The sequence below is a fragment of the Solanum tuberosum genome, unplaced genomic scaffold (assembly GCF_000226075.1).
Source record: "Solanum tuberosum cultivar DM 1-3 516 R44 unplaced genomic scaffold, SolTub_3.0 scf00130, whole genome shotgun sequence".
In the NCBI taxonomy this organism is placed as follows: Eukaryota; Viridiplantae; Streptophyta; class Magnoliopsida; order Solanales; family Solanaceae; genus Solanum; species Solanum tuberosum.
The window spans coordinates 812971-827196 of NW_006239060.1; the positions used below are offsets into that span (position 1 = coordinate 812971).

The window sequence follows — 14226 nt, forward strand, 5'->3', positions numbered from 1 at the left end:
CACCTTAAAACATTATTGTTGTTGTAGCTCTAAAATCAGTTAACTCTACCTTGTAAACTCTATCTTCTTCCCCATGATTTTTGATTCGTCGAGAGTTCAATATTTTTTATATTTGGTGTTTCAAAACACATCGTCTTAACATAAAGGTACAATTTTGACTTTGTTTATTTATTAATTTGTCTTCTACATTGTAATTTTTTGAAGTATGGATGAAATTTAATTTTTTATGTTACCACAATGAGTTTGATTATCACATATATCCTAGGAAGCATGTAAGAATTGATAGTTTAGTGAGTCAAGTTCTTATTTAACTTGCTTAGCAGCCAATTTTTTCATGCTTAGGATAAATGTGATAATCAGACTTCATCAATTTAACCATTTAAAATAAAATTGTATTCATACTTCAGATAATTACACAACATAAAGACCAATTAATCAACAAACAAAGTAAAAAAAATGAGTTTTCATGTCAAGACGACATCTTTCGAAACTCAAAAGAATAAAAATGAACCTTGAATTGAAACCCTAAAAAAACCGAAAACTATGGAGAAGAAGATGAAGTTTACATGATGGAGTCAACTAATTTTAAAATTGCAATAACAATGTTTTAAGGTGGTTCTATATTAGAGAAAAAATGAAATTTCGAATGGTTTTTCATGGAGTAGTAGAGAGTTTCTAGGTTCTATAGGTGTAGGGTTTGGTGTCTATATTTTGGAGTCTAATCGTCCTAATATGTCCTTATGAATTTTGGATAAAATTAAAAAGTTTAGGGAGAAAGAATAGAATATTCTCTTCCTTCCATGAAATTATGTTTTTATAAAAATTAGGATGAAATTTACCGCGTGACAACATGGCATTGAGTTCAATTTTTATTTTCATTTAAAATTACCAACAATAAAAATACTACTTGAATATTAAATATAAGAAAAATTCAAAGAAAAATATTTTTTCTAATTTTTCTTTTTACTTAAAAATCAAAAAATAAAAGTATTATCTAAAAACGAATATTTTAGTGGTTTTCAATTTTCTCCAGTAAAATCTACTAAAAATGAAATAATAATTAGATTTAAAATAGATATTTAAAGCTAAAACATGGGTTGAAACTCGAAAAGAGTCAAAAATCGTGTGGCTATAGTTTTTTGTTAAAGTAATTCTAGGTACAACAGAACTCTACTTATGCATAGCTTGTGCACTCCTAGTATGCTATAACTATGTAGAGTAACTACCATATTTGATCATTATCTGATCATGAGCATCATTATCTTTAATACTCTCCCTTTTTCTATCCGTATCGATTATCGAATTATCATAGTGATTTTTATTCTTATTTGTTGATTAAGATTATCCCATATGACTAATTATTGTGGTCAAGTTACTTGTATTCTTATTAGATTGTGTTAGGATATAGACATATCCCGCGTTGCGATTCGTACTCAATTATTCCTCCCACATCGATTGAGAATGTTTTGATTCCAGACTTTTGATATACCTCAAGCTTCGAAGAATTTTGTGTTCTGGATTATTCCAACAATTTTTACAACAAACCTTTGGTTATGTAAAATTGCTCATGCTACATGTAATTTTTTATCCGAATTATAAACTCTTTACTTATTGAAGTCCAATTAGAAAGTTAAATCTAACAAGACGCTCAATATCTATTTGATCGATTATTTAAGGGTTTTTTGCCTTTTTCTTTTTTGACCCATAAAAAGAAACTAATTACGGGCACCTACTAAGATTTACAAAATATGCACTGATTATTATACATATATTATGTATACCATATGTATATTATATGTATATTTTTTATATTTAATGTACAAAACATATATATTTGTTAGCTGTGTTTTCTAGGGTGTCCCAAAAAGGCAATTATCTTCCAAAGAAGAAAAAATCCTACTTTTCTGTTCTTTCAAAGGAGAACCAATACACATTACTCTTTAGAGTGACTCAAATCTTTAATCCACTGATAAATTAGATGCTCAACTACTAGAGCTAATCTCACTTGTTGGGTTCCTATTTGAAGTTCTACACTGATGTAGTGATGTGTATTATTTTCTATTATTTTTATGTTTGTTAATTATTATTTTTATATTCTTCTTATGTCCCTAACAATAATTAAGGAATAAGGACGTGCATAAACATATGTGCCACTCTTTGTAAATCAATTCTTTCGTTTGTTTCTTTTAATTTTTACTTATATCAAATTTACAATTGCACCCAATTCTAGCTTCAACAGGAATAATCCGAATTAATAAAAGATTCGAGCAGCGGCTCGTGATCTCTCCACCTTACGAAAATAAATATTCGGTGCAACCTTAAGAGTGAAATTTGGGAGAGTATGATGTATACGAAATTTTATTCTTATTTTGAAAAGATAGAGAGGTTGTTTTTGATAGGTCATTGGCTCAAATAAAGCATATAAAAAAATCAACTATGTAAAACAAACATAGCAGTAAGAAATTTATATCGAAAACAATGGAGAAAAGAACAGTAGCAACAACAAATAATATGATAACTGAAATCACGAAGACAATAAATTAAATTGAGGAATAAGATAGTAAAAGAGTACTCATAAAACTAATATTGATGAGGAAACTAATATGTCCTCACTAAATTGTAGATGTCTCAGGTGTTGTATAATCACCTCTATTTGGTACTTTTTCGGTCTACTTTTACCTCTCCTCATACCGACTAATATCTCATACCTCCTCAATGGTGCGTCTATGCATCTTCTTTTAACATGTTCGAACCATATCACAATCTCATCTCCCTCCTTTTGCTCACCACGGAAGTCACTCTTACCTTGTCGAAGATATCTTCATTTCTAATCATATCTCTCCTAATTAATATACCACACATTCATCACAAGTACATCCTCATTTTCGTTAGTTTTATCTTTTGGACATACATGTGATTTCTTGACTGGTCAACACTCCGTCCAATACAACATAGATGATTTACCATCACTTTATAAAACTTATGCTTGATGGCACATTCTCATCTTACAATATACTGAATGCAAGATTCTATTTCAGTCTCCCCGCTCTAATATTATATATAACATCCTCGTCAATCTCTTAATTTTCTTAAATTATTCACCAAATACTTGAAACTTCATCCTTTGAAAATGATTTGTGTATCAATCCTTGATTTCAAATCAGCCACATAAAATAATGTCACTGATCTATGTACCCTGTTTTAAAAATATAAGCTATTTCTTGTTATATTCAAACTCCTAATTTAAATATTCACTTGCGACCTATACAAATTCTTATTCTTGCCAATACATTTATTTAATTTGGACACAGAAATGTAGACCTCCTTTTAAATTATGAGAAGATCAGAACAATAAAAAGAGGAATTATTAGTTAGGGGTTATCCTCTTAACTTGTGATTACATAAAAACAAATTAAAGAAATGATGATGACGAAAATAATAACATGAGATATACTAGCAAACTAAAGCAAGTTGGACATAAACTTTAGTGGAAAAAATTAAATAAATTGGAAATAGCAAGACAATAAAATAGTAAATAAGAACATTTCAAGCATTTGGAAGCAATCTAAAACTTAGGACGTTTATTATCATGGCGATGAACTTGTGAAGCAAGAAGCTCGTCTAGAAGATTGTTATCCAAATACTCAAATTCAACCTTCTCTCCATGATCATGTCGATGATCAGAAGAAGCCGAAGCCGAAGCCGAAGCAGAAGCAGAAGAAGAGGACATGTTCATATTGTTCACCATTGTAGATGGCACGTTATAGTTTGGTCCAGGACCTAGAGGTACATTAGTATTATTATTGATATGATAATGTCCATCATTAGGGAAGTTGAGAATGGCTTGATGGCCCCTTAAAGAAAAGGCAGCTCTATCATAAGCTCTAGCCGCTTCTTCAGCTGTTTCAAACGTACCTAACCATAGACGTGCACCATTCCTATTAGGATCACGTATCTCCGCTGCATATTTTCCCCATGGTCTTCGTCGAATGCCTCGATATTTGTTCTCTCTTCTTCCTCTTTGATCTTCATTCTCCATCACCTTGGTCACCCTTCTATGTTTTTGTTAATATCTAGGGGATATAATATAACGTGCTAATGTGTGTGTGGATAAGTATATATGCATGGATATGACTATTATTTATTTTCAATAAATAGATAGATGTCGTAGTCATATTTGACCATTGACCAATTTTGACTTCTTCCACATAAAGGTTGGGGTTAGAGTCATGGGTGGCAACGAGGCTGATGGTGGCTTTCCTAAATTTACATGAAAGATTTGACTGGTCATAAAGCGGGTTTATATTTTGCGGGTAGCGAAATCAAATCTAAACCGTTTAAGTTTTGATAAGTTATTGATTCGTTCAATTTATTTTAACTTATTTAAACTTAGATTGATATGTAATTTAAAGTGACTCACATCATATTAGTCATAAATAAATTATAATTAGGTACTGAAAATTTAGGAAAAAACAAAGAAAGCAATTAAAATTTTGTAAAAAATGGATGGATTGAATTATGACCAGTTTTAATCCAAGCAGATTTTGATTGAATTGGATTGAATTTTGATCCATTTTGATCCGATCAAATTTGACCAAACCCGCCAATTGTCAACTCTAATACTTGAGATCAATTACCCCATAAACATTAAAGTTGAAGGGAAAATGTTTAGAATGTGTACTGCAAAAATTTAATTACTTTCCTCTATTCACTTTTATTTATCTATTATATTATAAATAATTTTTTATTTATTTATCTACTTTAGCACATTTTAAGATAAAGATTAAAAAAAGAAGAAGTTATGTTCACTTTTAACATTAAAAAATCATTTCCTCAAGTTCATTGAGATTATATACCAATTAATATATGTATTATGGTAAATCCAATAATGGCCTATAGACTAGTCGATGTTGCTTAAACGTCTCAATAAAAGAAGGATTTAATATTTAGTTATTACTTCATAAGGTTCTCTTTCACGTATACGGATATACATGTACCGGGTTGATTTGAATTCTCTATTATCAAATTGAATCAATTATATCAAAAAAAATTATATTTATAAATCAAATCAAATCAAATTTTTAAAAAAGTCAATTTTTTTCATTTTTATTCTCGAATTTTTCCATGTCTCGATATAAACATCTGACAACAATTTGTTTTATGTGAAATATATATAAACGTCATACTATTTTACACAATTATACTTATCCAGTTCAATAACAACATTATAATAAAGACAAAAAAACATATCATATATTGAGAGCTTCAACTTTCTAACTTGATAAACTTTGTATAAAAAAAAAAATTAATTAAAAATGAATAGATTTCTACATGGACAAAGGGAAACCTTATGGGATAGTGGTTTCATTGAAGTTAATATTTACAAAGTAAATTATAACTAATTTTTCGTTATTAATATAATAATAATAAATGAAAGTTCCAAGTTTGATGGTTGTCAAGGTCCAATTTGGTAGTCCGCCCAGTAGGATGATTGGCCCAATATTCTTTTCAGAGATTGAAGCCAATTAGTGTTCCAATAACAAATTATTTTGAAGAATATATGAAGCTTCCAAGAACCAACAATATACCTGTTTTAATTACTCAGATCTTAGTCATTAAGTATGTTTATTTTTAAGGTCAGAATCGTAATTAAGTGTGATTGTTTTTCTTGTTTTACAATCACTAATAAGTTTGAATATGTCCGAATGATTAAGAATTTGTACAAAGATGACATTTCATCGCTACTCTATCTACTTTCATCCACCATCTACAATCACCATTTCAACCCCAACTATCACCATCATCAATCACCACCACCTACTTTCCACAATCACCATCCTCTGCCCAATCACAACCACCAATACCGTCAATCACCAAAATCAATTATCATCACCATTAGCCACATTTGTATTTATCACCACTAATCATTATTACATCCACTAATCACTATTGATAATTACCAATTTACCATAATTAGTCAACACTATATACCGCTAACCGCCATCATCATTAATCGCCGTCTTTAGTTATCATTATCATTTCACTATGAATTATCAATTGTCACCAACAACAATTATGATTAATTACTACTATCAACCACAATTGTCTTATAAAATTTTACAATATTTTATTAATATATATTAGATCAATTTAGTATTATTTTTTATTTTTTTTATATATACAACTAGATGTTGAGAAAACAAATAGTCTAAACTATTTAGTATTCAGATCTTAATGCAATATCTTGATATTCAGATGTGTGTGTCTATTTCTATATTTGTTTATATCTTGTTGGAAGCTTGGAATGAAAATGACACAAACCTAACCTAAAAAATATATTTCTAAAAAACCATAGAGTGGTACAGTGTTATATAATAATTAAAACAAAATTTCAAATTTAAATTGATAACATTACAAATTTGAAAGATACAAACTTAAATGACTAATACATTATTGCAATAAACTTTGAACTTCAAAGTTCAACTTCTTGACTTTGTACCTTTTCACCAAGTGCCTAATTCATAAATTATGGCGGAATGACCTGGAAGACCCTTATACTTGACTCCATTTTTAAGTTAGACCCTTGTACTTACAATTTTTCCTACCGAACTCTTAAACTCACTGAAACACAATATTTTAAAACCAGAGTTCATCTTATGCTTACATATTGTACGAGGGTCCTAACTCAGCCACATAATTGAAATTTAACATGTTCTTTGGCTATCGCTCAAAATATGTCCACACCACACTTGATCTTGATCTTGATCTTTAAGGACGAGAAGGAGGAGGATTATCTATGAAACTTGAAACTTTGACGTAGAATAGCAAAGTAGCAAAATAGATAGAGCGAATTGTGTGAAAATCGAAAAAGAATGAAGTGATATTTATAATTTTAATACATGGCCAAAATCTAATTTAATAAATATATAGAGGTTAAAATAAAGTTCGCAATGACTAGTTTTTTAAATTGGAAATGACTAGTTATTAAAAACGATAAATTTGGCAATGACTAATTTTAAAATTTTCCAACGATCGAATCTATTAAATGTATATATTAATTGTATTATTAGATTATCTTTTTATATATACTAGTATTCGTGTCCGCGCATTGCGCGGATTAAATATTATAATTTTTAATTAAATGTGATATTAACTTATGCACGATTTAAAATATATTCCTGTTTTATTTAAATAAAGAATTTTAATTAGTTTTTAATTTTAAAATAGATCATTCAAATATTTAATTATTGATCTCTATCTTTATAAAAAAATTAAATTTTAAAAATGTTTATATCATGTTAATTTTAAGTAATTCTTTAACAAAAAAGATACTTTTAAATTTTTTGTTTTGAATTTAATATACTACCTATATATATATATTGTTAAACTGCTTTCACTTTCATGTTAATTACAATAAATATTTTAAATTTATGTTTTGTTTTTTTGTAATTAATCATTAAATAAAATTACATATTACATAATTAATTTAGAATGTAGAAAAACTCAAAAAAATATGCTACAATGCAACTGTTGATAAATTGTTTAAATTAATGGATTTTTCAAAAATAATTTGTATATATTGGTTGTGATTTATGTCCCTTGAAATAGTTTAAAAGTTCAACTGATAATAAAAGGTATTTCAATTCATTACTAATAGGATTGTAAGTTGTAACAATTAGAGAAGAAAAAAAAAAATTTAATCACGACAAAAATTGACCTTATTTTTCTACTATATTATAAAAGAGAGTTTAGGGCCAAGTATAATATATAATATTCAAGATTGGGACTTTTCCCAATCTTGAATATTATATATTACATTATTATATAGTAGAACTTGGCATAACTCCTTTAAATAATATAGAATATGTATATATATATATATCTCACAAAATGGAAAAGTCCCAATCTTGAATATTATATATTACATTATTATATAGTAGAACTTGGGCATAAACTCCCTTTTAAAATAATATAGAATATGTATATATATATATATATATCACAAAATGGAAAAGTCCCAATCAAGGAAGCAACATATATCATTTACAAATGACTTAAAAAGCTTTAAAAATTACAATAATTACTAATTTAAAATATTTAAAAGTTATATAATAACATAGGTTGACTCTCAGAATTCTATCAGGCTCACATATATTGGGACCATAAAAATAACACATCTCATTTTAATATTACCAAAAAAGTATTATAAATAATAATAATTAACAACTTAAAATATATTAAAGACATTTTAAAAGGGTTAATTTTGTAAGTTACCTATTTCAAAAAAAATTTTGTAATTTTATCCATATCACATAAATTAGGACAAAGTGACCAGTAATGTACATTATTTCAAAGTTACATAAAAATATTATAAATCACAATAATTAATAACTTCAAACATTTAAAAAAAAAATGAAAATTTGGATGACTCTCCAAATTTCATTTGTGTCACATAAATTGAGACAACAAAAATAACATATATTGGGTCCATTTTAATTTATTTGTCTTATTTATATTATTTTTTATATTTAAAAAATGTGTAAAAATACTATAAATCATGATAATTGACAACATAAAATATTTCAAAAATGTTGTATGTGGGTAGTCTAATTATGCCTTAAATAGCGTCAAAGAAAGTACAGGTTTGTGATAAAAAAACTTATTCCTTTATCCAAGCAAATAATCGCTTCAAAAACTCGATTATTAGCCCCAAAATATACCATTTATATTATTGGGCCCGTGCATAGCACGGGCAACATTATCTAGTACTTACTATTAAAAGGGAGTAAAAAAAAACATGTTACTAACTTGCTATTTTGTATAACCATATTTAGTGAGTTTGCAAATAGATTTTAATTTTTAAAGAAATTTTGATACTTTTTTTTTTTTTTATTTAATCAGTTTTTAGAATTTGTGTATAAGTGGAAATGTAATGGGATGTTTAAAACTCGCTATTTAGATTTTAATTATAATTAAAAATTTAATTTTTGAAATAAAATGGTAATATTTAAAATTTAAATTTTAAAACAGGTCAATCAATTTTTTTAAAAGTTTAAATTTTTATCTTTAAATTTCAAATTTCAATTTTTTTTATTTTTCAAATGGTTGTATAAAGTTAATTTTAATTGATCATTTGTTGAGAATTAATTTTAAAATTTTAAGTTTTAAATAATAATATGTATTTATTATTATTACTATTATTATTATTATTACCTTTATTATTATTGTTATTGTTGTTATAATTATTATGATAATTCTAAATATAAAATTAATAAACTACAAAAATTTAGGCACGTAAATATCAAATTGTCGGAATGCTATTCAAAATTTTAAATGTAGTCTTTCATTTTTTAAAAAAATCATATATCAATTATATGATATTTATAAAATTATATAATATCATGGTACTTTAGTACTATATAATTCTTATAATCGGATTATATTATTATAAATTTATGTTGCAAAAAGGTAATTATTTATAATTTTCTTCTCAACTTAGAATTCAAAATTTAAAATTATTTATTACTATTTATTTATGTTATTATTGATTTAAGGGTCTATCAAAAAGTTAATTTAGTGTTTGTATATTTTAGCTTTTGTAGACATACTTTATGAAATTACACGAAATATAATTGTTATTTATATTATTACTTAATGTAGAATTCATTCATTGCCTCTTTCTATGATAATTGCTAGTACAATGAGAGTAATAATTAGTTAACTCTAGCAAACATATCATTATCACAATATAAGCAAATCTCACTAAAAAAAATCAAGAAACACTATTAATTTGATTCAAAAAGAAAAAATAACGACCAAAATAAAAATTATACTATAACATTATTTTTAAGATATCTTTTCTTGCAAAATTCTTGCTTTGATAAAATATAACAAAATATATTTCAACTCTTACTCTTCATAAACACAACAAATACCACTTTTTAAAAATTGAAAATTATTTATTTGGTTTAAGATGACTACAGATAAAATAAAATGTTATTAACATAGTTTTTCATTATTTATAGGATTGTGCAACAATGGATGGGTAATGGAAAGTTATGAAACTTTTTTTTTCATTAACATATTCATTATAGTAAAAATTTAAAGAGACTTGTAAAATTCATAATAATTAAAATTAATAATTATGCATAAACAAATCTCTTTGAAACAGATTTTATTTTTACGTAAATTTCAAAATAAATTAGATTATTGTAATTTCGAAGTGGTAAAATATCTATACACAAATAAATAGTAATGTACACAATTTTTTTATCTCCTAATTGTGGAACAAAACTACACCTCCATTCATGTAAATTACAAAAGAAAAAAGGACACCTTCAATGGTCATGTTCTCAACACGAATTCATTGTGTATTTAAATAAAAGTTAAATTTATTTTTAGAAATACTAACATTTGACAGTATTTGTGTAAGTTGATGACATGTGTCTATTTTTATTTAATTTTTTTTATTTATAGATAGATAATAGTTGTATAATAATTAATTATTAATTATTTAAAATTCTAAAATTTTGTGGCACTGACATGTGGCGTTTTTTCTTCTCCTATTATATATAGATAGATTTTTTTAAAAAAAGTCAAAACCCGCCCCCACCAACCTGGTACGATCCGATTAAAAACTAAACATCTTAAACCGAGTAGGAGGTTGGGCCGAACACCTTTCCCCTACCCAAGCCCATCCCCGTCCAGACCTAACATTAGCCCAAAACTAGTGTGGGCCAGGGCCACATCTTAATGGGCCGGTTCGGCCCAGATGACACCCTTCCTAAAAAGCCCTTAATTAAGTTGAGCAAGATGCAGCTAAAATTTATTTATTTATTTATTTTTGTTGATTGAAAAGGGTTCAAGTAGACACTAATCATGCAAAATGATGCATCAATATTTTAGTTTGGCTCATATTAGTTTTTCGATTTTAAGACGATGACACCTTCGCTAAGAAGCCCTTAGTTAAGTTTCGTTAAAGCTTCTAGATTTATTTAACATGTTTTACATACAAATAATCAGAATATTTGTCATATGAATTTTGAGGAAAATGATTGTAGTGGTTCATGCACCATATCCAATTTCATTTCACCATCTATGGCCCTCTATCCACTTTTCATTTCACTTCTTTTCAGTTATTATTATTATTATCATTATAACGTAAATTAAATTTGTGGACCATATATACATAATTGAGGACCTTCATTATTTGTTTTATTTCCTCTTTGGTCATATAGGGTGAGCAATATAGTATATTATGATTGATTTCAAATATTAATTGTTTTGATAAATTAATTTTGTTCAAAATATTTGATGTCTTGAACAATAAAGAGTCATTAGAGTTACTTCTTTCTGTTCTTACTATTCAACTAGTGAATTAATTCGCGCTTCGCACGATTATTTTTTATTAAAATTTCAAAATATTCTCCTGATGACCAAATATCAAAACTATTAAAACTCTTCTTAGTCTTCAAATTTAAACAGATTGGGTCTCAAGCTTTAAGCTATATATTATTGTTATTTTTTTCTTTAATTCTAAAACTTTTAATCATCTACAAATACTTGATTATATATAATAATAACAATAATAATAATAACAATAATAATAATAATAATCTATCTAAGTAAACAATGATTTATATTTTCTTTTAAAGCTGAATCATGAAAAAAGAGATGAACTTCCAAAATAAGAAGTTACTTCCTTCATTTGATCATTTTTCTTTTTATACACATTAAAAAATTATAAATAAGATGATAATTTACTAATTCATTCCTTAAGAAAACTTTTTAGAAATTTTATAAGCAAATGTGAATATTTTAAAAAAGAATTAATTGTAAGGATAATGTGGGAACATTTTAATTAACGTTTTCTTGATTTAGTAAGATGAACAACTATTTTTAATAAGATGATCAATTAATATGAGACGGAGAGAGTAATGACTTTAAATTGACATGTGTATAAATTTAAACATATTTTTCCTTTGTTTATTTAATATATTAAGTATATATCTAACTTTCTCTCTAACTTTGAAGAGCTACACTTCAATGGAAAAAAACTTTAGAAGTGTTCAACGACAACTATTTCTGCAAAAATAATAAGTGAAGCGGTAAAACACACAATGAAATCTTTTTAATTTAATATTTTTCTTTTTTTTTTCCTCCTCCATTTTCTTCTTCTTGCTTATTCATTCTACTAAGAAGAATCAAAGAATATCTATCTTTTCTTTTCCTCTCTCTCTTGAACATAACATTCTTTATAACTAACTATTAATTCCATTCTGAAGTTACTCCTTTTTAGTCGTAAAAATTATTAAAGCTACAATAACTATTCAAAAAATATATAAGTATGTATTTCTCTTTGTTTTTTTAAAAAAAAATTCTATAAAATTCAGTACAGGACATCGCCAGGAAAGGAAGAGAATTCAAAATACAACTGAAATTCTCAAGTTTCAATACTTCTTTAGACAAGTTAAGAATTTATCATTTATATTCCTTTTAATTGAAAATATGTAAATTTAATTGGCAGAAATTATTGTAAAATAACATATTCACTTATTATTATTGATATATTTTTAACTTTAGCCGCCAACATGTAAGCAACAAAAACATGTTATATTATCTAGAATAGTACAAGATAAAGGAGTAAGAAGACATATTATTATTATAATAAATATAGAAAATAATTAACACCAAAAACTCTATAGTGCTTGAGTATTTTTCAAGAGAGTTCATAAACATTAGAAGAATAAGAAGAAGAGGAGAGTAACATAAATAAAAAAAATTATATCAATCAACTAAAAATAATAAACAACTTACCAAACAAAATAGGGTGAAATTACATTCACATATAATTCCATTAGTCACCTAATTTCAATTTGCAAAAAAACACAAACAGATATCACAAGTAACAATATATTATTATATAAATCTTTTAAAAGAACAAATAAATCCAATGGAATTAATCACCTGGCAAAAACACAAACATATATTACGAGTAACAATATAATATTATATAAATATTTTAAAAAGAAAAAGAAAATAAAAATATAGATATTGAATTGAGTAATCACCTGACATCAAAATAAATGAAAAGCAGAATTGGTAGAAAGTAATGATTAAACTTGTTATTTATCATATGATTGATATAAAAATATTTGAAGAAATTTTTTCGATGCCATATATATTTATGCTCCAAGTTTGTAATAGTTGTGATAATTCAAAGGTGTTGAAAATAAGTCATAATAATAGGTAAAGGTAAAAACTGTAACTTTTAAGAGCATTCATTTCTTTGTTACATGCCGCTTAAAAAATTGTTTCCACCAACGACGTGGGCAATATAATCCAATGCCGTTTTTTCTTCTGATTAATTGCCTTTTTAATTTATTAAAGAGGAGTACTGTATGTATATTAGTTAATTGTCTTTTGCATTTCCTTGATCTATATGTTACATACAGTTATAACTGAAAAGAATATGATTAGATTTGTCCAGCTATAACTTTTAAAGGTGAAAAGAATACGTGGACTATTTAATTGTGTTTTTAGTGAGTACATTATTTAATTGTTTTTTCAATGAGTAAATTATTGATTTATATGGGGGAAATGTCAATTAAAGGAGAAAAAAAGATAAACGTAATGGAGGTCATAGAGAGGTGCCACATCGCCTTCTCTATGTTTTTCCTTTTTATATATATATATAGATTAGTAAAATATTAGTTAAAGTAAAAAGTTTAAAGGGGGAGATACAGAGCAAAAATAATAACTATTTCTATAATGTGTGCAAAAAGTTTAGAATATGGTGTTTTTTTTAAAAATAAAATAAAATAAAATTTATGGGTCATGTTTTATATTTAGAAAATATCAAATCACAATTTGAAATTTCAAATCCCAAAAGTACTTTCATTATTTTAGTTTATCTGACCCCTACTTCTTTTTCACATATTCCGGAAGGAATGATCTTTTTCTTTTTCACATATCATTTCTTACTTTGTATTAATTTTTTTTAAATACTCACAATTTTCACGATCAAATGCCCCTCTTTAATGGAGATAATATCTCAAAAGGTTACTTAACTATCCAAATTTATGTAGCAAAGTTATTAAATTTTATTTTGTATCAATAAAATCTCAATTTAAGACTTTTATCTTTCAAAATCACTCACTAAATTTACCATTAATTTATTTTGTCATGGAAAAATAAATTAATTTTTATCACCGGTTAACATGAACC

The 14226-nt window shown here is 26.1% G+C and overlaps 1 protein-coding gene across 1 annotated transcript; it reads right to left on the bottom strand.

The window, feature by feature from the left end:
• Positions 1 to 3350: 3350 nt before the first annotated feature.
• On the bottom strand, positions 3351 to 4087 carry LOC102591016 (ethylene-responsive transcription factor ERF098-like). Its single transcript, XM_006351589.2, has one exon. The coding sequence runs from the start codon at positions 4037 to 4039 to the stop codon at positions 3566 to 3568; it is 474 nt and encodes a 157-aa protein (XP_006351651.1). The 5' UTR covers positions 4040 to 4087; the 3' UTR covers positions 3351 to 3565.
• Positions 4088 to 14226: the final 10139 nt, after the last annotated feature.

Bases quoted from the DNA above. Each gene is read 5' to 3' on its own strand.
- LOC102591016 (XM_006351589.2), bottom strand. From the start codon at position 4,039: ATGGAGAATGAAGATCAAAGAGGAAGAAGAGAGAACAAATATCGAGGC.